The 27,217-nt window shown below is 51.9% G+C and overlaps 3 protein-coding genes across 9 annotated transcripts in view; 1 reads left to right on the forward strand and 2 right to left on the reverse strand.

Moving 5' to 3' along the window:
- The window catches only part of SHISA5 (shisa family member 5), a 22,026-nt gene extending 11,938 nt beyond the window's left edge, over window positions 1–10,088 (forward strand). For 2 of the 4 annotated variants that reach the window (XM_019634443.1, XM_019634450.1), the window contains exons 3-6: window positions 2,251–2,346; window positions 8,325–8,443; window positions 8,572–8,784; window positions 8,874–10,088. In XM_019634443.1, coding sequence (XP_019489988.1) covers window positions 2,251–2,346; window positions 8,325–8,443; window positions 8,572–8,784; window positions 8,874–8,953 — 508 coding nt within the window. In that variant the 3' untranslated portion in view covers window positions 8,954–10,088. The remainder of the gene's footprint in view (window positions 1–2,250; window positions 2,347–8,324; window positions 8,444–8,571; window positions 8,785–8,873) is intronic. The other 2 variants (XM_019634446.1, XM_019634456.1) reach the window with 1 other exon arrangement.
- A 239-nt stretch (window positions 10,089–10,327) lies between these two features.
- Window positions 10,328–12,240, reverse strand: TREX1 (three prime repair exonuclease 1). Of its 2 annotated transcripts, none has more exons than XM_019634401.1 (3): window positions 12,158–12,240; window positions 11,642–11,703; window positions 10,328–11,333 (listed from the first exon to the last, which is right to left on the reverse strand). In XM_019634401.1, exons 1-3 carry the CDS (start codon window positions 12,158–12,160, stop codon window positions 10,373–10,375), a joined length of 1,026 nt encoding a protein of 341 aa, XP_019489946.1. In that variant the 5' UTR covers window positions 12,161–12,240; the 3' UTR covers window positions 10,328–10,372. The 2 variants fall into 2 exon arrangements, with proteins under 2 accessions (XP_019489946.1, XP_019489941.1); XM_019634396.1 differs by having other exon boundaries at window positions 11,998–12,190.
- A 39-nt stretch (window positions 12,241–12,279) lies between these two features.
- Window positions 12,280–25,348, reverse strand: ATRIP (ATR interacting protein). Of its 3 annotated transcripts, none has more exons than XM_019634390.1 (13): window positions 24,993–25,348; window positions 22,976–23,106; window positions 22,140–22,310; window positions 20,465–20,583; window positions 19,177–19,334; window positions 17,884–17,985; window positions 17,427–17,499; window positions 16,576–17,253; window positions 14,018–14,154; window positions 13,777–13,868; window positions 13,251–13,331; window positions 12,806–13,058; window positions 12,280–12,442 (listed from the first exon to the last, which is right to left on the reverse strand). In XM_019634390.1, the coding sequence occupies exons 1-13, from the start codon at window positions 25,237–25,239 to the stop codon at window positions 12,375–12,377; spliced, it is 2,310 nt and encodes a 769-aa protein (XP_019489935.1). In that variant the 5' UTR covers window positions 25,240–25,348; the 3' UTR covers window positions 12,280–12,374. The 3 variants fall into 3 exon arrangements, 2 of the variants coding, with proteins under 2 accessions (XP_019489935.1, XP_019489932.1); XM_019634387.1 differs by having other exon boundaries at window positions 17,427–17,556; window positions 24,993–25,347; XR_002122944.1 differs by lacking the exon at window positions 12,280–12,442 and having other exon boundaries at window positions 12,967–13,058; window positions 13,251–13,374; window positions 17,427–17,556.
- Between the last annotated feature and the right edge of the window lie 1,869 nt (window positions 25,349–27,217).

A 27,217-nucleotide genomic window follows, 5' to 3' on the forward strand; every position in this document is an offset into this window, starting at 1 on the left:
GTCCTCCACAACTAGACTGAAGAACAAAAAGACAGCAACTTGTCTGTTCCCTTCCCTCAATTCCCCAGCGCTGTTCCCATCCCCCAATTCCCCAATAAAACTCTTAAAAAAAAAAAAAGTTTAGCAACATCATTGCAACAAGTGTGTGAACTTATTTGTCAGATGTTCTATACTGGGGAACAAGATTTCAAATGCTTCCTCCTGCACACTGATTTTTAAAAATATTTTCTCCTCAGCTTTATGGGTTGTCCTTCATACTTATTAGGGTATAGTTGTTCCTAAGGCTTTGAAATTTTATTTATTTTTACATTTAACTTTGGAAATTTTCAAATAAATACAAAAGCAGAGAGAGTAACTCCATGATATCCATCATCCACTTCCAAGGTTACCAACATGCTGACACTGTTCCACATCCCTCCCACCACTTTTTTTCTTCTTCTGGATTATTTAAAAACAAATCCCAGACATCATAAACACTTCTCCTTAAATGTTTTTATCAGAACAAGTGAGTCCTTTAAAAAGAAATATTACTATATAAGTAACACATATGGCACAATTAACAGTAATTCATTAATAGCTTTCAATACTTGTCTGTCTTTAGTTAACTTCACTTGTTTCAAAAATGTCTTCATGGGTAGCTTGTTCAAGTCAGAATCCAAACAAGGTTATTATTTTTAAAAATCTCTGTTGTAGCTATAGTTATTTCCCCTTTTTTATTCTGGATTTTTTTTTCGTATCACTTCTCATTTTCTTGATTAGCCTTGCTAGAGATCTACCAGCTTTGGTATTGTGGTATTGTTCTCATTTTCTTTTTTTTTTTTAAATCATTTCCGTTTTGTTTTTTTTTTTGAAGGCTGAGAGGAGGTTTAATGAGCCAAGCCCAGGCCTGTCAGTGGGAAACCTTCTTCACCTTCTCTTTTTTCACCTTGGGCTTCTTGACCTTTTTCGGGGTGCTTCCGTGCATCCCTGAGCCTGCAGAGTGGGGCTTCGCCTCCATGTCAGAGTTGCTGGAGCTGCTGCTGCTGTCAGAGTCCGAGGAGCTGCCGTGGCTGTGGCTGTGCTGGCCTGCCCCCTTAGGCTTCTTGGAGGTGGGCTCCAGGGCTGCGGAGAGAAGTTGGGTTGATTGGCGCAGGGAATGTCCCCTGTACCTTAAGTTCAGTGCTGCCAGAGCTCATTTATATTTGTTTTTTAAAGATTTTTATTGGGGAATTGGTGGACGGGAACAGCGCTGGGGAATTGGGGGAAGAGGAACAGACAAGTTGTTGTCCTTTGGTTCTTCAGTCTAGTTGTGGAGGACGTTGCTTCACTGGCCCAAGTTGCACCATCATTGCGCTCTTCCTGGGCGAGGCAGATCAGTTGCCGGCTTCTGGACGACCGCTCACTGCAGCTGCTGGCCGCTCACGCTGGCTGCTGGCTACATACGGTAGCCTATGNGCTTGTTCAAGTCAGAATCCAAACAAGGTTATTATTTTTAAAAATCTCTGTTGTAGCTATAGTTATTTCCCCTTTTTTATTCTGGATTTTTTTTTTGTATCACTTCTTTTTTCTTTTTTAAAGATTTTTATTGGGGAATTGGGGGGATGGGAACAGTGTTGAGGATTTGTGGAAGGGAACCAGCCAAGTTGTTCTGTCTTTGTTGTGGAGGGCACAAGTCGCCATCTGGCTGCCTGTCGGCAGCTCTTGGCCTCTAAGCTCAAGGTGCTGTGTTCAGTCTTAGTTGCAGGTGGCATAGCTACCATCAAACAGGCAATCTTGTTGTTACACCAGGTGAGCCATCCTGCCACCTGTTGGCAGCTCAGCGACAGCTCAGCTCAGGCACAGCGTCACTAACCCATGTGGGAATTGAACCGGCAGCCCTGTTGCTCAGAGCTCACGCTCTTAAGCCAACTCTTATCAACTGAGCCACTAGGCTGGCCCTGTTTCTGATTTCTGACTTCACCCTGTTGTGGTCAGAGAAGATACTTTGTATATCAGCTATCTTTCACATCTCTTCAGACTCTTTTTGTGGCTTCACATGTGGTCTGTCCTGGAGAATGTCCCATATGCACTTGAGAAGAATGTGTGGCATCGTAGCCTGAGACCCAGGTGTGTGTGATATCCATGCTCCGGAGGCCGCCAGGGCTGCCTCCATGGCCCACTAGCGAGCGGGTTGGCGTTTGTGCGTGGCGTTTGTGTGCACTAGTGTAGTGTTTGTTTCTCCTGATGCGCTGGGTGGGGCTTGCTGTGTTAATTGTGGTTTCCTCTTTGCAGTTTTGCCAGTATCAGGGAGGATTTGGACCGTACGCAGGAGAAGCTGGCTGAGTCGTGGAAGTACAGCTCCGACATGGACAGTGACCCCATGTCAGGGTAAGTAAAACCGGCACGCTGGGTGCATCTTCCTGGCAGAGGTGACCAGGGGGCTCAGGTGGGCTAGGGTGAGGGCTGTGGGGACTGGGAAGGCACAGAGTCATTAGGGTGGGGCCCCAAGGAAGTTGTCACCATATCTGACCACCGAGACCCTTGATCCTTATGCTGGGAATTTGTGTCCTTATCGTTGTGCTGGGTGCTGGCAATGGGGGTGACTGTGGTTGGGGATTGACATTTGAAAGGTCAAGGGTGGGGGTTCATATTGACCTAAGTGAGGGGGTAGGCATGGGTGACTGATGGGTGTAGGAAAGTCGGAGTGACAGTGATGGGGCGATGGTGGCAGGAATGAGGTGATGGGGGCTATAGTGCTGAGTGAGTGGTGGTGGGGATAGGGTGATGTTGATGGGGGTGTTTGGAGCATGTATGGTGATGGGATGACAGGCATATATGGTGATGGGAAGCAGTTGTGGTAAGATGGTGGTGATGGGGTAATGGTGGCAGGGAGATGTGATAGGGATATTGGTGGTGGGTACAAGGTGATGGGGTAATGGGGGCAATGGTGGCAGTGATAGGGGCTATGGTAAAGCCGGGTGCATGGTGATGGGGTGATAATTGTGGGGCAAAGCTATTGAGACAACTGATGATGCATAGTACCTGTGTCAGGTTTGTGGGTCGTGGTTACTGTGTCAGGGCCTTCCTATTGGGGCCAAGGAACAACCCAATCTCCCAAACTCCTATCCTCTTGGCCAGGTTCCTTCCCCGTCTTATTGCCACCATAACAAGTCTCATGACTCCACATTTCATGTGGATGGAATGGGTGTGCAGCCACTCGTGTGTATTTTCCTGGTGGAGTCTGTTCCCCACGCTGTCTGTCCCTTCCCTGGTGGGTGTAGAAGCCCCTTTCGGGAGAAGATCTGCCCAGACCTGGTTGACCTTTTGGGGGAAGAGACTTTGGGCTCTGGGCCGGCATGGGTGTCCCCATCCTATCCTGTAAGCCTGGGCGGGTGTGGGGCCTCCCTGGCCGCAGTGGAATTGAGGCTGGGCTCCTGAGAGTGCCGGGGGGGCAGGACGTGCAGCCTGGGTCCCCTCGGTGCCTGGTCTCCCAGCTGAGCCTGCCCCCTCAGCTGATGGAGACTGAGGTTTCAAAGCACCCCTCCCTCCACGTCCAGGGAGCACCTCTCCTTTGCCAAGGCCCAGAACTGTGGGCTTTCAGATGGCCTCAGGGGCGTCTGATGTCCAGCCAGTGTAGGCCTGCCTGTAGGCAGCCCAGGAGTGGCCCTCATCCTGAGGACAGTGAGCACCACGGAGGGCTCTGGGCAGTGCTGGGGTCCAAGTGGTGTTTTAGGAAGACGACCTCTGGCTGCTCCGTGGAGCATGAGAAGAGCAGGCAGGGAGGGTGTGGCAGGTGGTCACAGAAGGCAGCCATGGCTTCTTGGTCCCACATGCTGGAGGCCAGAGGCACACTGTGCTTGGCGGAGTCAGGTGAGGCTGGAGACCAGGCATTCAGTAGCTGCCTGCTAGGAAGGGAGCTGAGGGAGTGGCAAGGGGCCGGGGGTGTCCTGGTCTCTGCGGTTTGGGGTGAAGGGCTTGGTTTGGGTGGGATGAGTGTTTTGAGGACCGAGTCTGAGGGTCAACAACCATTGAGGACTGGCGGCAGGGACTTGAGAGGGAGGAGACATGAAGGCGGCCTGGACTGTACTGAGAACTGTGGATTCCACACCAAGGGCACCAAGGCCATGGTGCCCTTGGCAGGAGCTGTCCAGTAGAGCCGGTTGAAGAGTGAGTTGGAAGTGTGTGCAGTGAGGTGAGCGTAGACAGCTCCGTGGAGACTTCGCTGTGAACGGATGAGAAGTAAGACAGGAGTTGGAGGAGGAATCAGGATAAAGAAGGCTTCTTTTGCAATGGTGGGGACTTGAGCTGGGAAAGTGGAGAGAGAGGGTACAGTGCCGATGGGGCATTAGGAGGAGGAGTGGCTTCCCGGACTGTGGCAGCAGGGAGGTGACTGGGTCCCCTCTCCCTCCTCAAGGCGTGTTCCCAGAAGCAGGCCTGGTCAGCCTGACTGCACACCATGGAGCCTTGCGGGCGCGCCCTGCAGCCTCCCTGCCCTGTTTTGTCTCCCACACCTCCCACCCAGGCTGTCTTGCCCACCCACAGGGAAGCGTAGATGACGGAAGTAGTGGTCCCCTCCTATTTGCCCCCCCCACCTCGCCCTGCCCATCTATGTTTTCTGAGCAGAGCCCCAGTGGTTCCCACAGCACCCGCCTTATGAAGGTTTAGGGCTTGGGGAGCAGGTGCTAGGAGGGTAGAGGGACAGGGTTGTCAATGACACTTCTGTGAATGCCCTTACGTAGCTGCCTGTCTGGGCCCCAGGGCGATGTCCTGTGGGTGAGCATCTGTGCGCTGCCCCCTCTGCCAAGGGCACTATTGTTTGCCCACTGGATTGTTGGCCACTGGATTGTTGGATTGTTGGATGGTGGGGTGCAGCCCCTGCTGCCTGGGTCGCAGCTAGAAGCTCCAGGGACCTGCGCCAGCTCCACCTGCACTCCCTGCTACCAACTTCCTCCTCCTCTTCCTTCTTGGATCCTTGCCCTCAGCGCTCCTTCGGGGCAACTCCTTGGGTTCCCCAAGAACAAGGCACTAGGTCAGATCGCAGGGATCCACAGGAGCCCACATCTGCCTGGCTTGGCCGGGACGGGTGGTGTCTGTGGCATGGGCACTGCACTTCCCATAGTGAAGCCATGTTAGCTGTGGGCTCAGGGCTGGCTCAGGGCTTCTGCACTCTCCCCTCCCCCACAGCCTCGGCAGGTGAGTCCCATCCTGCTCAGGTGAACAGTTAGTGGCTGTGTGCGTGCTTTGCTCCTTCCCTCCCCAGAGCTTCTGTGGTCCCTTGTCATCACTCTTTAGATCCTGATTTCATTGTCCCTTCTCAGCTCTTTGGCCCTCACAGGATGGTTGGGCAAGATTGGTGTGGTTTTAGGCACTTGAGTGGTAGAAACTCTGGCTATGGGCCCCAGGCGGCCATGCTGACCTGCCCCGACTCCACTGTGACGGTGCAGGGAAAACGGCTGGGGGTCTGTTAGGTGAGGTGTGGGCGCGGTGAACCTGTGCTGGCTCCCAGCCCTCATGGCATCCCTTCTGTGGCTCTCACACGTCCTGTGTCATGGCCAGCCTACTGCCTTGTCAGCATTACGGTGAGAGTTAGTGTCCCTGCTCTAGAGACGGCCCTTTCACAGTCTGAACGTTGGGAGTCTCAGCCTCCTGGGGACCACCCAATTCTGCCTTCTGAAGTTGGCCTTTAGACTCCTTCATCTGGGAGGTAGCCCCAGCCTTGGGAAGCCGCATTCCTCTCAGAGCATGGTTCTATCAGTACCATGACCTATTGTGGCCACGGGTCCCTGCCACACTGCAACCATCCCTGACATATTGTGCTTCCTCAGAGCATCATGCCTGGTAGTCCTACTAGGTGCTGCCACGGGGGCCCTGAGTAAATTTATTCATTTGTCAGAGATTTACTAAGCACCTACTATATGCCAGGTGCTGGGGATACAGCGATGGCCCAAAGCAGGTATAGTCTATGCCTCCATGAAGCCACAAGCTGGAGGCTAGATGCACGTTAACCAAATGCTCGCACAAAGGAGTGAGTGTTTATAAACTGAGGTAGACAGGAATTTGATTCTGTAAAAGCATATATCCAGAAGCCCACCTTCACCTGCATGGTCAGGGACGGTGTCCCTGAGGAAGTGATGTTTTGAGCTGCAGGCTGACCAAGAATTAATGTGGGGATGGGAGGAAGACAAGGGTGGACCAGGCCGGAGGAACTGCATGTGCAAAGGCCCTGAGGTAGGACACAGCCTGGTGCTTTCAGAAGCTGAAAGGAGGGTGATGTGACTGCAGTACAGAGGGAGACTGGGAGTCCTAGCCACACAGGAGTTTTATTTTATTTAGACTTTTAACTAAAAACAAAAACTTGCCTTATTGTAAGTTTTACTATCTGGTGAGACAACTAGATTTTTCTTCTTGTTTTTCTTGTGAACTCTAATAAATATACAGGAAAGTACACACACACACACACACACACACACACACACACACAATGTAACAAATAAATTATAAAGTGAATTCCTGAGTGATCCCAAGAACTACAAGAACCATAGTAGGCTTTTGAGCAGGGAGTGACATGATCAGACCTGGCAGGGTGGCAGATGGGCCCCGGGGTCCTAATGGTGGGCCTAGGTAGCTGAAGGTGCCCATCAAGGAGGATGGCTGGAACGGGCTGAGCAGGAGTGATTCTGGCACGCTGAGGCTGGGTGTCTCTCTCACCCGGTGGTGGCGCTGTAAGACATCCTGAGCGCCTGGCTTCTTCCCCACTCCTGGCCCCTCCCTACTGATCACACAGCTGGGAACAGTTGGGACACCTGGTGCACTGTGTCTTTAAGAGGGTACCCTGTCTGTCCTTCCTGCCTCTGACGTCAGGATAGGGGAGGGCCTAGGAGATTTGCTTTCCTTTTCTCTGAAAGGGGAGGAGATTGAAACTGAGTGGCCCATGATGGAAAGAGGGAAGTCGGGGGCACAGGACTCAGTGTGAAAGTGGAGGCTAACATGGGGTGAGCTTGGGCGCCATGCTGTGTGCGTGCATGTGTGTGTGTGTGTGTGTAAGAGTGAGGGAGAGAAAGGGAGAGTGGGAGAGATTAAAGATGATGGCACTGTCATTGATCATCCCTGAATGTGTGTGTTTCTCCATTCCCTGGGTCAGCAGAGGGCCGGGGAGGAGCTTGTGGGTGATGGGGCAGATGAGGGCTCCTTTCTTGGGCAAAAAGGCACTTCCTGACTCTGACAGCCCTGTCTTGGGGCCTTGTTCTGGGCCACACAGCAGCCAGTGGCTCCTGCTTTGCAAATGCTGTTGGGTACTTTTGAGTCTGGAGTGTGAAGCGCCTGTCCTCCTTCTGTCCCTAGGCTGTGGTGCAGGGCTCTGCTGAGATGGTGCTGCCTGTCTAGGCTCTGAAGTGGAAGCCACCACAGCCCTCCCCTAGGCCTCAGGAGGCAGATACCCTACAGCTCACCAGGCTCCTTCGATGGTTTAACGGGCTTGGTGCAGTTGCTAAGCATTTGCCTTTTATTAGAATAGAGCTTGGCCTCTGGGAACAGGAGAGCTTAGCACAGGTTCTGTCTGCCCTTGAAAGTCAGTTTGGGTGAACTTCTGGCCCAGGGCCTGCTTTCTCAAAGAGCAGGTCCTCCACCATCATGATCCTTGCTGAGGGGCCTGGGTCAGACTGGGAGGCCTCCTCTTCCAGAAGTCAGGGCCACCTCCAGCCCCTCCATGTCATTCACCTGTCTCTTACTTGACCCACCTGTGAAGCCCAGACAGAGGTGCATGTGAATAGCTGGCTCGGTGTCACGTCGGGGACAACCCTGCCAGGGGCTACGAGCCGGCCAGTGCAGAGGCTGCGTTCGCTGCTTTCCTCTCCTCTCTGTTCTGGCCACACTGGTCTCTGCTGTCCTGGAACTTCTCCCCATCTTCGTCCCCTGTGCTTCCTGAGTCATTTTACCTCCAGCACCTGCCTCCTCAGTGGCCTGTGGGCTCCCAGAGGCCACAAGTTGGTCCGTCTCACTCATCGCTGAGTTTTTGGCTTAGACCACAGAGCCGGGCTTGTGGCACTTGGCTTGGCAACCATCTGCTGATCGGCTGGTGGGGTGGACAAGATGTGTGTATGGTGGGAGGCACAGAAGAACTCCCTCCCATGCTCCTGAGGGTGGGGCGAGGGGGCAGACCCGGGGTGGGGTGCTTTACATAGACTCACAACCCCCTTTTATGCACGAGGAAACCGAGACTGAAACAGGTTCAAACTACACACCCCGGAAGTGGCTGTATCTGTGTTGCGTGGTCTCCTGTGTCAAGAGGGGTGCCCCCTGGCGTGGGTGGGTTGTGGAGGCTGGTCCTGGGGAGCGGTGGGGGCCTTGGGTCATGACCGGCTCTTTAGCAGGTTCGGGGCGACGGTAGCCATCGGCCTGACCATCTTTGTGCTCTTTGTTGTCACCATCATCGTCTGCTTCACTTGTTCCTGCTGCTGTCTGTACAAGATGTGCCGCCGACCACGCCGTAAGCATGCCCTGTGGGCCCTTGTGCGCAGACCCCGGGGTGGCAAGGGGAGCTGATGGGGACCCTGATTTGGCTAAGCCCGGGGGGAGGGGCACGCCTGAGGGTCCTGACTGGGATTCTCTTTACAGCGGTCGTGACCACCACCACTTCCACCACCGTGGTGCACGCCCCTTACCCTCAGCCTCCAAGTGTGCCGCCCAGCTACCCTGGGCCATCATACCAGGGCTACCAGCCCATGCCCCCCCAGCCAGGGATGGCAGTAGCACCCTACCCGACACAATACCCACCACCCTACCCGGCCCAGCCCATGGGCCCGCCAGCCTACCATGAGACATTGTCTGGTGAGTACCATACCACTGCCAACTGTGACCCTGCCTAACCCCAAAGACCCTGCCTGCCCACAGCCAACCAGTGTCCTCTCTATTTTCAGGAGGTGCCGCCATGCCCTACTCTGCCAGCCAGCCTCCTTATAACCCAGCCTACATGGAGCCCCCGAAGGCTGCCCACTGAGAATGCCCCTGCATTTTTGGCTGCCACTTGACACGTCTGTGTGTGTATGGATGTGTGCATGGGTATGCAGGCACGGCCCTTCTCTCCCGTGCAGGATGTGTGTGTGTCCTGTTTGTACATAAGGCTTCTTGTGATGCTGACAAGGTGGGGGACAACCCCTGCCGGACTTACTGGGACCATACTTTTGTTCTCTTCTTCACTTGAAATTATGCTGCCTTGAAATCTCAAGCAAAATTAAAAGAATGAGGTGGGAGTTCTTTTCCAAACCACCCCCGGGAGACCAGGTGGAGCTTGTCACCTTAGGATAGCACAGCTTTTTTCTGGGTAAGATGCACACGTGTTCCGGTTTCAGCAGAATGGCTAGCCACTGCTTGACACCATGGCTTGTCCCCAGGGCGTGTGCTTCCCTTTGAAGAACCAGAGCTGTGATTCAGGCAGGTAGGTGAGACTTGGGACCTGGCTGGGTTGGGTTTTGATCCCATAGCTCCCTGGAGCCTGGGCCCTGCCCAGTGGAGGGTGGGCAGCCTCCTGATTTCGAAAGGCCTAAGGCAGAGCCCCACCCGCCCTGACAGCTGTCTACCTGGACTGTTCCTATAACCTCCTGGGACCACCTGGAGGGCCACATCCACCCACGGTTCTGGCTGCCCTGGCTGGCCCCAGCCCCGGCCCGAGGTGGGCAGGGTGCCTTCTGTCCACCTACACTCAGATGTCCTCCTTGCAGTGTTGTTTTACTTTTAGACAAACATTTGGCCTGTTTTCTGTTTCAAAATGTGATAGTTGCTGTAAGTCTGAAACCCCTGGGTCCTGGAGGGAAATTGGCCAGAGAGGAGGGGGACCCCCTGACCTCTGATAGTCCCTGTTTCCCCCATACCAGCCTCACAGAATATCCAGCTCCTGTACCCTAGTCCACAGTGTGCCCTGGCAGTGGGGACAGGTGGGCCAACGGACTGTCTGGACCAAAGGGACCACAGGTGGAGGGGAGCCTTGGGTGGCTGTTGGCCCAGACATGAATACCTCGGTGTTCCCCGTCCCTCTGTTTCTGTCTCATCATATCTGTCTCAGCTTTGTGCCTGTTGATATGTTTCTGAGAGTCTGGGGTCTGCACCCTTGTTTATAATAAATGCAGACATTTGGAGTTGCTGCCCCCTTTCTTCAGAGCCTTGGCTGTAGGCATTGGGTAGTAGGCAGGGACCATTTCCATCCAACACTTGGATTTCCATGTTTTCCCTACTTGTTTCGGGCTCAGACGTCTATCTTGCTAGGGAGGGTGAGGGACAAATACTGCGCCACCCCCAATGCCCCTCTCCCTGGCCCCCGAGTGCAGGCAGAGGTCAGGAGGCTCTAAGGCTGCCAAGGAAGGTGGAGGCAAAGGACCACAGTGCCGTGGGGGTCTTTATTCGTCAGACTTCCTTTCTCGGCCTATTGCCCAGGTGTGGCCAGGGAAAACCCATACAGTGTGGCTAATGCCATGGTCAGGAAGGCCAGCACGCCCAGTGGGGCCAGCAGTCCCTCCCTGGGTGAAGCTTCAGGGCCCTTCACTGGAGGAAGGACCTTGGGCCTCCTGCTCCCCCCGAGGTTGGGACTGGTGTCTCTGCCTGTGGCCAGGAGTGCACTGGCTGTGGCAGCAGGTGGCCTTGAGTTGGTTCCAGTAAAGGCTGTGACCCTGTACATTGGCTTGACGGTGCTGAAGGGCCTGGCGTGAGCATCCACCCACCGCAGCAGGGCCCGTGGCCTCCACTGACAGATGCTGAGCAGGGCTAGGACGTCACCCTCGGCCGTGTGCGAGTCCGGCGGGACCTGCCCATACAGGCGCGTGTAGATGCTGCCCAGGCTGTAGCTCCTCCTCGGGCCATGCTCCGGCGGGCTGCCAGTCTGCTCCAATGCCTTCAGGGCAGCGATGCTGTCCACACAGAAGGCGTCATCCAGAGCCCTGGCGAGGCCCAGCATGGCCAGCTCTGTCTGCAGCAAGGGGAAGTCGTAGCGGTCACCGTTGTGTGCCACGAGGCACCAGGGCTGTGGCTGGCGCTGCAGGAAGGCTCGGAGCAGGTTGACCAGGTCCGCATCTAAGCGTTGACGCCCGTGCTCTGCCAGCATAGCTGTGCTGAGGCCCGTGATCTCGCTGGCTGCGGGGCTACAGGCCTTCCCTGGGGCCACACATAGGGAGAGCTTGTCCACTACTCGGGGTGGCAGGGGCACCGTGGGAGGAGGCCCCTGAGGGCTGGGAGGGCTCTCCAGGGCACATCTGTGGACAGCCAGCAGGCACAGCTCTGTGATCTTGGGCTGGGAGAAGGGCAGTCCAGTGGCCTCCAGGTCCAAGAAGATGAGGGTCTGCATGGGCCTCAGGGGCAGGGCCTGCGAGTCCATGGTGGGTCCGCGGAGCCTGGGGAGGAGCACAGGGTGGGGAGTAGGTGTGAGTGCCCCAGTGGTAAGATGAGGGGAGGGGAGGAGAGGAGGGTGGGCAGGAGCACATCTCTGGCTCTCCCTGCACAGGCAGGCCCTGTTGAGAACTCCAGGACCCATTTTCAAGGCAGGAAGCGAGAGAGGGTGGGATGCCTTCCTTAGTGGGATCAGCACATTCAACTGTCCCGGGGTTTGGTTTCTCCCTGAGTGCCCGCTTAGCCTGGGGCCAGGCGGGTGGAACCCATGGCCTTCCCACCCTGTCCCAGGCCCTTGGGTGTCCTCACTTACCAAGCAGCAGGCAGGCAGGCAGCAATGACTCCGGGTGCACCCTGGCTGGTTCTTGCTGTTGGCTGCAGTGGCGGGAAGTGAAACTTAGCCTGAGCCCGCCCACTGGGCTGGTGTGAGCAAGGCCCGCCCTGCTTGTCAGCTTGCCTCCCTCCCCAGCCCTCCCCACCACCCGTGACTCCCCAAAGGCCGCCTCAGATGTACTGCTGTGGGCCTGCTGGCTGGCACAGTGCACCAGGGCCCTCACACCAGCAAGATAGCCAGTCAGGACACTGGCTGTGGTGCCCAGGTTACTGGAGAAAACCAGCTCCAGGACTCTAGCCTGTCAGGAGCCCCTGCCGTGGCCATTTTGCACCCACCCCTGAGCCCCACTTCCCCAGGCCTCCCTGGTTTAGGCCTGGGCCGAGGGCTGCCTCCCTTTTTGTCGTAGGTTTTCTTCCCATGGCCTCTGCCCAAAGCGATGACTCAGGACAATTCCACAGGCAGGGCAGGGCTCCTTCCTCTAGGCAGATTCGTTACCATGGGGACCTGTCTCCGCTCCAGCCATGACAGGAAGATGGATCCCAGCCGTCCCTGCGTCGTTCTTGCTCCATCCCGCCCACTCCGCCAACAAAGATCAGACAGGAAACACAACAAGGCTGGCAAGTTCTCAAATAGCAGTCACTGCTTTTAATCAGTTGATGAGGTGAGGAAAACAGTGGTGCTGGTGCCACCATGTGGCTCCATGCTCACAGCCTCAGCCACAGTCCATCTCCGGGTCGTCCACATCGGTCTCGGTGGCGCAGAGGTCATCCAGGGCAGCCTCTGTGCGAGACAGAGGAGGGTTCTGTGGTGAAGGTCCCGCCTCTCCTCCCCCCACCCCACGGGAACTAACTAGACCCTTCCATGCCCAGGCCTTGCTCCCTCGGCTACTGCAAGCAAAGTGATACAAAGGCAATTCAGACAGGGATGTTTCCGGAAAAATCGTGGCTCTGCCAGGCCAACTCAACAGATACAAGCAAAAGACAGCCTGATGTGCTAGAGGAGAACCGGAGCAGGAAGCTAAGAATGACCCCAGTGCCGGGAAAGGCCATGGTGGATGGAGGGCTGCTGACAAGGCCAGGAAGTCTGACTCATCCATGAACTTCAGGGAAAACCCCACAGGGAGGGGTCCTCCTGCCAACTCACCTTCACAGTCTGTCACGTCGGGGAGCCCTCGAATCAGCACGCTGACCCCCAGCATCACCTGGTCGTACTGGTGCAGGGCCTCCACGCAGTGCACTGTGAACAGCGTGTCCTTCTGGGACAGGCCATGCAGCAGTAGGATCGTGTCGCGCAGACACCGCACTGTCCGCCTCTGCTGCTCGGTCCTGGGGGGGCCCCCTGCCCTCCGTACTGTCAGCCACTGTCGGTGCAGCATTGCTGTGAGTGCTCTGACCACCTGGGGATGCAGACTGAGGTCAGGCCTGCAGGTCCTGCACCCTAACAACTTGCTCGGCTGGGCAGCAGCTTCCCTGGCCCCCCAGGTGAGGAGGGTGCTGAGTGGTAGCACCATGGGGTCCTTGCACAGGGCCACCTCACCCACCAGCAGAGGTGCCCCCCTCTTGCCCCCTGCCTGCCCCAGGGCACTCACCTCCACGTTGCACTGGCAGTCGGAGCCAGTGACAGGGGAGGAGGGGCTCTGCACACCAAGCTTAGCCAGGAGCCACACGGCCTAGAACAAGAGCAGGCTGTTCCATCCGGGGCAGAACGAGACCCTGACACATCACAGCAAGGCCTTTCTCAGGCTTCTACAAGAGCTCCAGTTGCCTTAGCAACTGCTTGTCTGCACAAATAAGGTCCTTCCCAGACCAAACTCAGGACCAACACCCCGTTTCTCACCAACAACCCATGTGCCTTCAGGCCCACCTCCAGCTACCAGGCTCCAAGGCCAGGGTAGGACCACTTATCAGGCAACCCTGCCAAGTGCTAGGATACCCAGGGCTCCACTGTTTTGCATTTATGTGGTGTGAAGCCCCCCCAGATGAGTTTACCTTGTTAGTGGCTAGATAAGCTACCAAAATGAGTTAAAGCTTCCTCTCTCCAGAGGAAGGAGAGAAAATGGCTCTTGGGGTGGGGTGGGGAGGGGAAGTCCACACAAGGGGCTCTGGCAGTTTTACCTCTTGCTCTAGTTGAAGCCACTGTGTGTCCGAGGCCACTTTGTCAGGTCTTGATGTGATGTACGTGTACAGCAACAGGAGGAGGCAGCCCTCTGAAAAGAATGCCCCACCTCTCACTCATGGTCACCCTTCTCACCCAGAGCCAGTACAAGCTGCAGAAGCCCCCAGGAGGCCCATCCCTGCTACCACCCTGCCCTCTACCCTGCAGGAGCCCAGACGCCCGCCCCCTGCCCAGCTTTACCCGAGTGGGAGCAGAGCTGAGGTGCGAGCTTCTCGTGGTCCACCAGGAGGGAGAGGAGCCCAACAGTCAGCAGCACGCTGGGCAGGGGTGTCTCTGGGCTGAGGCACTGTGGCAGCACCGGGAACACACACTGGAACCTAGAACACAAGGGCCCAGAGGGATGTGACACTTCCAACCCAGTCCCACGATTCACCCTCACTTTTCACTGGAGAACAGGAAACTCAAGCCAACCAGTACAAAGACGAGATGTGGTTTAGACAGACCTGGGTTCAAGTGCCAGCTGACTACCACCTACTCTCACGCGAATGAACGGGTACTACCCTTCACTGTGGCTTAGAGATAGTGGACCCGGGGTGCCTGGCCTCCACACTGCTCCTAAGCTCTTTCCTGCTTCTGCTCCCAAATAGGGAGGCAGGCCTTGGGAGAGAGAAATGTCCTGTGCCCACCACCAAAGGACTGCCGGGCTCCCAAAGTGATAAACATGGACTTGGTATAGTTGGATCTTATGAGACCACTCGCCACGCAGAGAAGACCATTTTGTCCACTCGTCAGAACAGCAGCTTCTCTGCCGCCAGGTATGAGAAGGTACACCGCTCATGGGTGAGGGGCTCTGGGCACTCTCTCTCAAGTCTCAGGGCAAAGGAACCAAGTCCCAAGACAACCACCGCTGTTTGTCTGACCTATACTGCCTAGTGGGCGGGGCGGAGGCAGCTCTGTGCGCATGTCCTCCTCCGTGCACCTGCAGTGTCTTGCGCACAGTGTCTTGCGCGCATTGAGGGTAAGAATATTCCTCAGTATGCCACTAGGAAGCAAGGTCTCACTATTTGGGGCGAACTCATTTTAGAGCAAATCCCTGTATGGCAGACAGGAAGTTGAAGGTTTTCAGTGGCCAGGAGTGCGGGACTTTGTGGGAAATTGGAATTCAACCTGGTTGTTAGAAGTGGCTCCTAACTAAAGCCCCTGAAACTAAGTGCATGAAGAATCCATCTTCATATACAACACAGCGGTTTCCAAATTGTTTTGATAGCATCAGAGCCTTCTTTTTAAATGCATTTTTTGTAGCGCACCCCACCCCCCCAAAAGCACAATAGGTAAGTCGCCACTAAGTTGGGGATGAGACCTATTTGCCCCAAAGCCCCTGCCATCCTAGTACCTGGGGGACAACCCTATGTCTACAACAGATGCAGTAGAAAGATGAGGGTGAGGGGTGATTTGCCCTCAGACCCGGGTGGACAAGGGTGCCCGTTGAGGCCACAGCCTGCCTGCATTGCATGCTGATTTAGAGCCTTGGTGGCACTCGTTCCTAGCTTTCACACGAAGGTGGACAGGAAGCTGTGCGGTAGAGGGGTTCAGCTTGCAAGTGTGAAGGCATTTTGAAGAGAAGCACAAAGTGGGAGGTGGTATCTGACGTGATCAGGGGCCATGGCTCAGGAGCCTAACTGGTTTGAAACGCATCCAGCATGCTCCCTCTGGGATCTGACTACTTTCCCCTCCCTCAACACAGGGCTTATTCACTCAGCAAACACAGTGCTCAGTGAGCCAGGCTCTGTACTAATGTGAGGATGCAGGGCTCTGAGGGTGTCGCACGAGCTAGGGAATGGAAGGCGTCTGTGTCCGGCCTATGGTAAACACCCATTGAATAGCTGTGTTTTGATGTCCTGTGGAGAAGTTGAACAGGAATGGAATGATGATGTTTCTACCAAGAGAAGTAGTAAAAACGTGGTTCCTGGTATTCATTCATTTAACAAATGTGAAACAAGCAACAAGCCACTGAGCTGGGTCCCGGCCAGGTACCTGGACGATGGTTCGTGCCTACTGTGCTGCCCGCACTATGTGGTACCAGGTCTGGCTCTGATGGACCAGACCAGCTAGAATAGATTCAGATGGAAACCAGGATCTGGAAGTAGTTTTAGAAACAGGTATCTGAACTCAGAGGTGAAAAGTTATGTGCAGTCAGCAAAGTCATTCTGGGACAGGAACTGGCCTCTCTGGCGAAGCAGGGGGGAGGTGGGTTATGACAAGTGTTCATGAGCGAGGTTCACTACCCTGCCACTTCCAGTAAACCTTAAGAGGAGCAAGGAACCTGTGGCTCCTGCCAGAGGTGGGCACAATGACAGGCAGATTCCTAGCAAGGTCAGCTTGTGGGCTGCAGACCCTCCCCACACCCTCCTTTGGGAAACCCACCAAACTTAAACGTGGCTGTGATACGTGGTCTTAACCTGATCCATGTCCCAGGTTCAAAGGCCTCTTGGTACAGCCTTTGTCTGTCCTGGGGACAGGACACTCTTCCATAGTAGCTAACAGCTTTCTTTTATCTCGCGTGTCTTTTGCTTACTTGCTGTACAGAGGCAGAATTAAGCCAAACAAACCACTTCCTTGGTTCTCCCAATACTTAAGAACTCCCTGAACAAAGCCCTAGAACCTAAGCCAAGGTTTAGAACTGTGAACAGTACAGATAAGTCAAGAGATGAACAAAGTACAAGGGCCACAGGGCAGACCTCAAGAGGTCAGGTAAGCCCCACACAGAATCATGATTCTCATGCTGCATTATATTGTACCTGGGCAAGAAATCAAAGGAAGCATTTTCAGCTAATTTCACCAAAACCTTAAGGCACTGGCTGAGGACACTGGCTTGAAGGTGATTTGCTGCTGCAGAAGAGAAAGCCAACAGGCGAAGAAGCATCTTCAATAGTGGATGCTGGCCTTGGTCATCGGCGAGCCCCTCTGGGGCTGGGCTCACATCCCCCTGGGAATCCAGGCTCGGGTTTCCTTCCAGAGCAGAATCCGGCCCTGCTCCTGACAGTAACAGGCAGGTGACTGCTCCACTGTGGCACACCAGGTGCTGGAGAACGCTAAGTGAAGCCACAGAGAAGCCTTCCAGGTGGCAAAGTGAGTCCTCAGGGCTGGTCTCTACCCCAGGGCTCACGTGGGAGGAATGTGTCGGTGTGTCTCCGGGCGCTCCACTTCTCTTAGCTACTGCCAAATCCTGCAAAGCCTGGCAGTGTAAGCCGATGAAGAACTGCACCAGGGGGAGGAGATGCACAGCTCCAGGGAGCTGGCAGAGCGGGAAGGCCCTCCTGCCTCCCTCTGCTGGGTCTCTGTCACATGAGCCTTCATTCCTGGCAATCAGGTTCAGTCCAGTAAGTGCCAGGCTCTGTGCTTCTCTAAGGGCCGAGAGGGGAAATGACCCATCACGAGAAACTGTGGTCCTCAGGCTTGAAATCCCAGTCAAGGAACTAGCAATAAACACAAAAGAAAACACACAGTGTGAGATGGAGATAAGGTCAAGGGCCCCAAACAACCTGCCTGCCAAATTCTCTAGTTTCCCTGCCCAGCACATTGGCCTCCCAGGCTGGCCAAGTTTCCTGGAAACTTCTTCCTAAAAGTTTCTTAGGAGTCTTATGCTTACCTGCCAAACCCCGGTGGCTGCAGCAGGGTGCTGGGAGGGGCCTCAGAACAACTGCTCAGGAGGTGGCACAGACCTAGGGACGACCCTGGGATCAAAGGCTGCTTCAGGAGAAGGTTTATCAAAATGGAACCTGCAGAAAACAAGGTGACTCTAGAAGTTCTGACATGGGAGGCCTTTTCTATGGCCTTAGAAGGAAAAAGTGGGGGCTTCCTTGGATGCCGACTGTCCTCTAAGCTGCCACTAAACCCCATTGAGACAGATGCCTGTGGTGCTGAAGGCTCTGGGACACACCTCCTCTTGGCCCCTTCATTTTATAGTCTTCTGTTTAAGTCACAGCTATGACTTCCCTGGACCCTCTGACCACTGTCCTCAGAGACCCAGGCAATTCTACTGCAGCATCGCAGAGGGCAACCAGAGCCACGCAGGCCTCCTGCATGAGGAGCAGGGATTTTGGTACCTTGAGTGTTTGAGCTCTGCATCCAGCTGTCAACAAGATGTTTTGGGGACTCTTCTTGCTTTCTAGGGGCATCTCCCAGACTTTGGGTCTGATTCTCTGAAACTAGATAAAATGTGAATCAACATGAGCACAAAAGCACAGGCATATCAGAAGCTCTTAGATGAAACAAGTTTAAAATCTCTATTTTGACAAGTAGAACGATCTCTATTGTTCTACTTCTTCAACCTTGGATCAAAACAAGAGCCAGAGCAACTCAAGGGCCCTCACATCTTTTGCCTTCCTCATGTAAAACAGGAACTCGCACAAGGAAAGGAAAGGAAAAGAAATTAAGCTGTCTGCCCGCCCTTCAAAATGAGGCAATAACATAAAAGCAGTAGCCACTAACATTTAGATAGCGCTTATTGTGTTCCAGACGGTTCTAAGAGCTTTACAATGTTAGCTCACTAGGGGTTCCTCACAGCACCCCTACGAAGGGGTGTTATCATTAGCTCTGTTTTATATAGGAAACTGAGGCACAAGGTTAAAGGACTTGTCCAAATGACACAAGCCAGTAAGCAGTGTGACTGGGACTCATGGCCAGGCTGATGGTGGTAGGAGAGTTATAAGATAAACTATTAATAGCACAACACAATCTCAGAGTGAAAACCTACTAATGCTACATTGTCTCTCTCTAGGAAACAGTAGCATTCCATCAGTCTGGACTGGGCTGTACAAGGTCAAGGCTGGGCTATGAAAGGAACACATGTCCCTGGATATTAGCTGTGTTTCTGGCATGTCAGTGGATGCTGACTGTGGAGGTTTTAAAATATGCCTGCAAATTCTTTGACACACTTACTTCCCTGCAAAAAGTGCAGCCTAGATTCCTTCCTTTAAATGTGGCCCAGACTCAGTGACTCACTTCTAACAAACAGAATGTGGCAGAAGAAGTGATGCCATGTGACTTCTGAAGCTAGGCCACAAAAAGGAGAGCTTCTACCTGGCTCTCTCTCTGGGTTCGCTGGCTCTAGAGGAAGCCGGTCACCAGGTTACGAGATCAGCCAAGTAGCCCTGGGGAGAAGCCCACATGTGGAGAGGGATTCTGTTGCCAGCCATTGAGTGAGCCACCTTGAAACAGAGCCTCTAGCCCCAAACAAGCCTTCCGTGATTCCAGCCCCCACACAGACAAACCATCCCCACTGTGTCCTATCAGAATTGCTGACCCACAGAAACCAGAGAAAATAAATACTTGTTGTTTTAAGCCACAAGTTTGGGCAACCTGTTATACAGCAATAGACGATGGATAGACTGACTTACCCTCTCTGCCTACCGGGGGCTTGTATCCTGGCTCTGTCTGGCAGGAGTGGGGAAGGGGCATGTTAGCACTAAAAGACTCCTTTGTAGGGAAAGATGGGTTTCCAAATTGTGGAGAACATGCTTCTGTCTTTATAACCACAGAAGCGTTTTTCCTAGGACTGGAAAAAGTGAACTATGTAAGCACAGTAACAATTCTGTTAAAACCACTTAAAATATCTGGTTATAAAATGTCTAACAAGCTTTAAACTTTTCACATCTAGGTGATTTGATCAAAGCTTTTATCTACTATATATTTATCATTCTTTGTCAAGACAGCAGTGTAAAATTCAAGGCATTTTTATCCATTGAAAAATATCTTTCATTTCCATATTCTTCTAATCACCTAAAAATATTGGTTGTAATTTCATTACTATTTCCGATTCCACCAAAACATCTTTTCACTGGGGAACGACCTTTTTTTAAGTCAGGGATTGCACTAGAAGATTTTCAGTAGAAAGAGGGTCTATTAAAAGGTGCGTTGTGTCTTGCGACACTGAGCCAGCTCCCCAGTGCCAGGGGCTCTGTATTAGAGAAGCAGTCTTAACCCTCTGATCGGATCTGACAAGATGGAGGCCTTTCTGTTAGTGAAGGTGTGAGGATGGATTCCCTCCGCTCTCCTGTCTTACCTGGACTACGCAAAGCAGGAAGAGTTCAATTTCACACCCTGCCCATTAGGAGCAAAGGCTGCAGAATGCTCAATGCCAGAGAAAGGCGCCCTGACGCACACTGTTCAAATTTCAAGGCTGATACTGACACTGGGCCAGACTTTTGTGGCAGGCCAGGGGCAGGACACAGACCACTAACAAGCTCATTACATCTGCAGCAAAGGCGGGGGCTGTTGGACAAAGGTCCCAGGGCAGCAAGTGAAAAAAAATATGCCAAGTAGTTGGGACTGAAATACATACACTATGCTTGGGGCAAAATCAGTTACTCGAAACAAATTTCATAAAAATGAAGACTGGCCCACCCCAAAAGTTTAGGGATGACCTCTACAGCCTTTTCTAGTCCTCAGGAGTTGTATTTATAAAGTCCCATTTGGAGGAAGTACTCTTAGAGTGTGGAGCCTGTATGCTGTGATGGCCCAAACTATTCAAGCCTCATCCAAACCACCTTTGATGCCTTCAGCAAAGAGGACCTAGGGCCAAGCCCAGAGTCTAAATGGCCTTCATTCAGGACTAGCCTGACATTGTTTTTCAGACTTTTTACTAAGCAATACAAAATAGAAGTCTCCCTCCAGCACCATCATTACCTGACGTGAGAAGTAGAGGGAGCAGCTAGTTTATTTGCTCGTTCACTGCTTTGAAGCTTTGTTCTTAATTCATTCATCTCTGCGTCTTTAAACTGGAGTTCAGACTGCAATGATTGGAGCTGGAAGGCAAAAGAAACATACTTGTAGGGGCTGCATCACACATATAAAAACATTTCTGGGCTTCAAAATCTTAAGCTAATGGAAAACCAAGGAAGTCTGCTGTGACATAAATGTCCTAAAATATTGAGCTTTGTCTTTCTTTCTGAAAGACAGTATGGTGTTCTAGAAAGATATTGTGATCCGAACTACTGTGAGGTTCAAAAACCATTTACTCAGGCTCTCTGAACCTTAGCTTACCTGTAACATAAATACCTATCTTCACGGTTGGGGGGATTAAATTAGAATGATGAATGTAAAACGCCCAGCACAGCGGCTGACAAGATGCCGTATCTCCTAGTAGTATGTTGGCTTTTTAATGAACACAGTGATGCACAATTCCAGGTTTTCTTGAAAGTCTGGGCAGAGGATCTGGCGTAGTTTTACCAAAGCCCTGTGCAGTGTGGGGACCTGCCGCCCTGGCCCTTAGGGGTTGTAACCCACAGTAACTGCTGCACTCCCTGAGCGTACCCCATGCCAGCCACAGCACCAGACACAGTAAGTGCAGGGCCTTTTAAGTCTCACAACAGCCCTTCTGGTTATTTCCTGGAACAGATAAGATAAATGAATCAGAGTTTAAGCCATTACTCTGATGTTACCACTTGTGTGTGACAAAACCTGGATTCAAACTCTGGTTTGTCTGACCGCAAATCCCTTACTCTTCATCATGGAAAGACAGCTACCGCTATTAGTGCTGGGCACGTTTGCTTCTGTGACGTTTGCTGAATGAAGACCCCATGTCCTTGAGACTCAAGACTCGGGAGGTGCTGAAGGAAAGTGGTGGTGTACACTGGACACCTACTGTTTTCCTTCCGGAGTGGCATCTCCCCTTACCCCACCCCACCCTGAGAAACACTCATTTCCCTACTTCTGACTATGTGATATGAATGGGAGTTATCATCTGTGTGGTTATGGTGACTGGTTCAAGGACAGGCACCTGACTAGGGTTAGACCAATTTTAAATTTTAAAACCCCCAGAATTTTAAAACTTGATACGGGAGCCCAAGGCTTCAGTCTGCTCTGGAGCTATGAAATACGAGCCCAAGAGCTTTGGGAGAGCTCAGTCTCTTCCATAAGGATGGAGCCTGTCTATGGTACAGAGAACAAAGAGAAGTCCTGGCAATGCCTGAGTCAATGGAAGCCGCAGAACACCCTTTTCCCCAGACTCAGTCATGGAATCCAATACATTACCTTTCGGCCTAAGCTACATCAAATGAGTTTCTGATCTGCCAAAAGAGTCCTAATTTAAACCTGTTTCTGAGAAGTCTAAGCTGGTGAGTTATTCCTGCCAAGACCCACTACCACAGCAAAGCAGTTTCACCTAAGTCCTTTTCCAAACCACGTGCAGAGTCTAAAGAAAAGTACATGCAGTGAGCTGAGAGCAGAAAGTACTTAAGACAAACAACTGTTGAAATCTTCCTGGAAGATTTACAGGCAACTTTGGCCATTGTGTCTAAAGGAACTCAGTGAGCAGGCAAAGCTGGTGTCTATAATGACCAAAACAAATGCTCTGGGTCACCTTTTTGGAGAATTCTTTTTCTTTGTCACTGAGTGCTTGAGTTTTCTCTTGCTCAAGAAGGAAATGTGATCTTCTCTGTTCCTCTAAAATGGATTCAGTCTGATGCAGTGAGTCCCGCAAAATTTTAATTTCTCCATTTTTAATGAGGACTTCTTCTTCCATTGTCTTCATCTGTAAATCCCAAATCAATCTTGTGAAAAGTTTGTAAGGGAAAATTATACATGTAGCTGGTGATATGGAAAAAACCCATGTAAAACAAATCCTACAGACCAGTGAGTGCTCAAAATATATCCATACCAACCAGTCGTCACCTGGCTGCTAGGCTCCTTCATGGGACAGCTGATATTCAGGAAGACAGCTTACTGACACACTTGTCACTCACACATGCAGATTCTATAGGCCCTATAGGTCTTAAACAATCTGGGTCATACGCTTTACAGAACTAAAATTCCACATTATGCTCCTGGTTTACCTAGGGACCCAGGTTGGTCATATGAGGGATGTCGGCTTTTTTGCAAAACTGCTAATGAATAGCAACCATTATGATACTGTATCCTTTATATAAGAAATATGCTATATATTTATCTTGGTGATAAAACAAATTTGTATCTTTTTGGATCTGTACAGTGTTTCCTTTCCTGCCTTGGCTGTTAGGAAGCTCAGGATTTAGTTTCTTTTGGCCTCAATTTTCTGGCTTTCTTTCCCCAGCCTCCCCTTTCCCCCCATTTCATGAGGATGAACCTGGACTCTTGTTTTAAAAGTTTTATATATTTTATTGTACAATGCATGCATAGGTGAATGACTTAGTTATAAAAACCACAAGTTAAGTCACTTACCTTCTCTTTAAGTTCTTTGTATTGTGCTTGAAGTACCTCTAATTCAAAATTAGCTTTAACTGGAACACTTTCTCTGTTTTTCCCTGCAGGATTTTTTGACATTCCATCTAATCTGGGGACCTTATAAACACCTGCAAAAAACAGTTCCCACATACTTTTCAGGACCCCATGTTTCCCACTTTTATCACACAATGCTGAAAAGAATCCCTCTTGAAGGCAAATGAGAGAAAGATCTAGTAAACAATATAGGTATTTTTCTAACCTAATAACATGACTCAAACTCATAAATGATCCTTATGAAATAATAGATCCTGCCACCCTCTCCCCATCCCTCATCCAATCTTAAGAGTCTCATCTAAGGGCTGAAAGGCACTGGGGGAATCCCCCTAGTCAGAACTCAGTGCTCTATATTCAACAATAATTACTGAGCACCTATAATAAGCCAGGCATGATTTAGTCTCAAGGTACAATGGTGAGCAAAATGGATTATCTTTTTGCTTGTGGAGCTTACAGGACATTAAAAAAATCATCACATGTATAAATGTAAAATTACAACAGTGATGAGAGCTGCAGAGAACAAATATAGGAAAGCCTATAATAGGGGAATTTGATCCAACTGAATGACTGGAAGCCTTCCCCTAAGGAAGTGATGATGACTGAGGCCAGAGCTGAAGAACAAGTAGGAATTAACCAGATGAGTGGGGATGGGGAATGGATGGAAAAAACACTCAATTTACAAGAAACAGCAATGTGCAAAGTTTCTGTTTTGTAAAGAAGCAGGAAGAATTCAAGGAATGAAAGGTCAGTGTGGCTAAAACCCAGAGAGGAAAAGGGAGAGTGACAGACCATGTTGGGCCTTGCAGGCCACATAAGGATTTTGATCTTTATACTGGAAATTGTGGGAAGTCATTAAAGGGCTTTCATTAAGGATGTTCATGTGTATCTGAGACACAGCAGATTTGTTTTGAAAAGATCACTCTGGCTGTGGTGGCAAGTCTGATTTGTAGGGACTCAAGACTGGAACTGGGAAGATAATTTAGCAGACTATTGTCCAGGGGAGGGGTGATAGTAACAGATCAGGGAGATGGTAGAGATGATGCAAAGAGGACGGATTCCAAGATAGATTAAGAAGGTTAAGCTACAGGGTTTGGAAAGGAATTTGATGTATAGTCAGGGAAAGGGAGCTGTCGCCTTGTGCCACTTGATGGGGAGTGGTGCTAGTCAGTGTCATGTGGAATATTTGGTCATCAATGGGTGTTTCCTGAATGTCTGCTGTGCCAGGCAACATGCTGAAGATGCTGGAGGATGACGGGTTTCCATGAAATGATGGTGTGGAATTTAAGATGCCTGTGAGACATCCAAGTACAGACGCCAAGTTGCTCTCAAAACCTTTCTCTTTCTGGGAGCTCCACAAGATTTCACTCGTTCTCCAACTAGAATGCAAGCTGCATGAAGGAAGAGGTTTTTGTCTTTTTGCTCATTGCTAAGTGTGCTGCAGTTTCTAAGGTTTGGGCACCTAGTACAATTTATTGGTTATATAAATGAATAAGTTTCCTTCATCTCTTGCCTCTGCCAGACCCCTCTTATGCTCATGAGGCTCAAAGGGGACAGCGGTCTTCATTAGATCTAAGACCTCCCCAAACTGCCACAAGAATGGCTCTCCATGCGAAGGTAGTGATGGTTCTGATGGTGGGCGTTCTAAGCAGGATCTCTGCTTAGAACTAAGAACCTAGTGGCCCTAACTTTAAAAGCTAAAGTAAAATGTTAATCTAGCTTTCTATACTTCAAATCGGCTGTTTGGCATTCCTGATCCACTTCTCCTCAAAATCAAAGAACCTTTTTGGAGCACAACCGCTGCTTAAATCAAGCTGTTCCCATACTTTTAAAAGGTGAAGAGGCGGTGCGGGTGCAAGACACCGGGGCAGCGGTCGCCGTGGGGTTCCGAAGCCACAGCCCCCAAAGGGTGTCTGGCGCAGTCTGCACCACCCTCGGGAAAAAGACCCCTGGGCGCACTCACTGGACGCGTCCCGAGCAGCGGACGGGCATTGGCTCAGGGCCTGTGACGCGAGGGTGTCGAGTTCCTCCAGGTCGTCCGCGGTGAAATCCCCGTGCGGACCAAACGGATCTTCGGGGTCCTGAGCTGCGGCCACGGGGAAGCCCCGGGCCCGCTTGCTCGGAGGATGCCCGATGCTGAGCGGCGGGCCAGCGATGGGTGTTTGGGGCCCGCTCCGCCTCCTGCTGCCCGGCGCGGGGATTCCAGCCATGCCTGCTGCCCGCCAGTGTCTAAAGGAATCGAGGGCGGTCTGGACACCGCAAGGCCGGAGAGCTAGACAAACAGCCCGCGCGCAGCCGCTTGCCTCAGGCGCTGTGGCCACGCCCCCAAGCCCACGGGCCAATCAGCTGCCAACTGGCTGGCGCGGAGCAATGACACACATCTGAGCGCGCCGCCGTGCTCTGCTGACTACCTACCCCTCTTGGTCACGTCCCGCCCCTCTATACTCGCTGCTGTGACTCGGTAGGTCGGCCGCCAGAGCTATGTGCGCCGCTATCCAAGCTAGCAGGAGTGCGGGTTCCGGGCTCACCAGCCCCACCGTGCGGGTGGCTGTGCGCCTCCTCCCTGGTATCTCGTGGGGTACACTGCCGCTCCGGAGGAGTTCGCCATGGCATTCACACGTACGCGTGTGAATGGAGGCAGCCCGCGTTTAGGGGTTTGTTTGGTGTCTGCAACCTCGTTGTCCTCCATCGGACCCACCTCTCACATACTCCAGGTTCTCTTGGGGAGGAGTCCGGGAGAGTGGTGTTGGGCTAAGAGTATGATTAGAACTGTTGTGAGCAGACATGTTTGAGAACAGATGTTTTGAATGTGTGCATTTGAGGTAGGTATGGGAAGAAAGTCTAAGGAAGGGTGATCCTGAAAAGTTGCCTGTGTAACTCTTCAGTCCGTTAACGTTATTCATTCATTCATTTCTCAGAGCACGTGAGTGTTTTTGTCCCAAGTGCTGGTGACATAGAAATGAATGAGGTTCAGGTCAAGGAAGGCCCCCTGGAAGTGGCACCTGGGTTGTCCTACAGGTTGAGTGGGAGTTATCAGAGTGAGCAGGGAGGCTGGCACACAAGAGTGCGCAGACAAACATACAACACCAAAATGGAGCCACACAAGTGCCAGGTAGGAGTTATCTATGGCACGGAGAAGGTAAGGCTTCAGAGGAGCAAGGATTCAAGCTGGGCTCGCGTGCCTGACAGGATTTTATTGGGCAGCAATGGTGTGCAGGACAGTTAACAGGAACAGGGTTTAATGGGAACAGGGTGTTGGAGAGTAACAGGGGCAAGACTTTCATCCTTGCATGCTCAGTGCCACTTAGCCTGTGAATGTCCTGTGAATATTTGTGAAAGCAGTAAATGAAAAGGAGATGGTTGTCAGGGCCCAGAGGGTCTTGAATACCTGAGTCTAGGTGCTTTTAAAAAATTATTTCAGTGATGGTTGACATTCAATGTAATTTTAATTTCAGGTGTACTGAGTTTAGTTTTTTGAGGTAACTGTTACTTTCTTTCAGGTGGTTGCCCAAATACCAAATGCTTGTCTTAATTGCTGCAGGTGTCTGGTCCTGTAGAGAGACAGGGCTGCACTTGATTTGTCAGGAAGGGTTAGGTTTCACTGTCAGGAGCAGTGTGCTGGCCTGCCTCTCAGGGTTGTTCTCAGCAGCACAGGGCTGGGTGCCAGCTGGCAAGGCCCCCTAGGGAATGCCTGAAGTCCATAGATGCTGCTGGCTGTGCGACTTTCCAGGTGAGGATCAAAGCAGGCTTTTGCTCCGCCCCCTCCGCCCGCCCCACCCCACCCCTGACATTAATATCAAGTACATTAGTCTTAAAACAGGCTTCAATCTGTCAAAACGTTTTCCAGTTTTGACTTAGCAAAACCTAACTCTAGAACCCTTTTTGAGAACACATTCTCAAAAGAAAGCACTATTAGCATTATTCCCATAGTTGTATCAAGGGTTCTGGAGGGGAAATCCAGATTTGTGCCTCTAAATTATTTCAATCCATATGCATTTAGCACACATTATCAATGGCCTCTGTCATCCAGGAATTTACTCCTGGAGTCAAGGGTGAAATCAACAAATGTCAGGAGAGGGCCAGCCGAGTGGCGCGTGGGTTAAGAACTGGCTTGGGATGCCAGAGGGCCCCGGTTCGGATCCCACATGTGAGGGCCAGTGACACTGCCCTCTACAGCTAAGATGCTGA

Source organism: Hipposideros armiger, unplaced genomic scaffold (genome assembly GCF_001890085.2).
Source record: "Hipposideros armiger isolate ML-2016 unplaced genomic scaffold, ASM189008v1 scaffold_18, whole genome shotgun sequence".
Classification (NCBI taxonomy): domain Eukaryota; kingdom Metazoa; phylum Chordata; class Mammalia; order Chiroptera; family Hipposideridae; genus Hipposideros; species Hipposideros armiger.

What these genes read in the sequence shown, in the direction of transcription:
- TREX1 (XM_019634396.1), bottom strand. Translation starts at nt 12,081, where the DNA reads ATGGGAAGAAAACCTACGACAAAAAGGGAGGCAGCCCTCGGCCCAGGC. An exon ending in TGGGGAAGTGGGGCTCAGGG is followed by an intron (nt 11,704 to 11,997) that starts GTGGGTGCAAAA and finishes CCGCCACTGCAG; the next exon opens with CCAACAGCAAGAACCAGCCA. An exon ending in GCCTGCCTGCCTGCTGCTTG is followed by an intron (nt 11,334 to 11,641) that starts GTAAGTGAGGAC and finishes GCTCCTCCCCAG; the next exon opens with GCTCCGCGGACCCACCATGG.
- ATRIP (XM_019634387.1), bottom strand. Translation starts at nt 25,239, where the DNA reads ATGGCTGGAATCCCCGCGCCGGGCAGCAGGAGGCGGAGCGGGCCCCAA. An exon ending in AAAAAGAATTCTCCAAAAAG is followed by an intron (nt 20,584 to 22,139) that starts GTGACCCAGAGC and finishes TTTGCCTTCCAG; the next exon opens with CTCCAATCATTGCAGTCTGA. An exon ending in CGACGTGACAGACTGTGAAG is followed by an intron (nt 12,443 to 12,805) that starts GTGAGTTGGCAG and finishes TGTCTCGCACAG; the next exon opens with AGGCTGCCCTGGATGACCTC.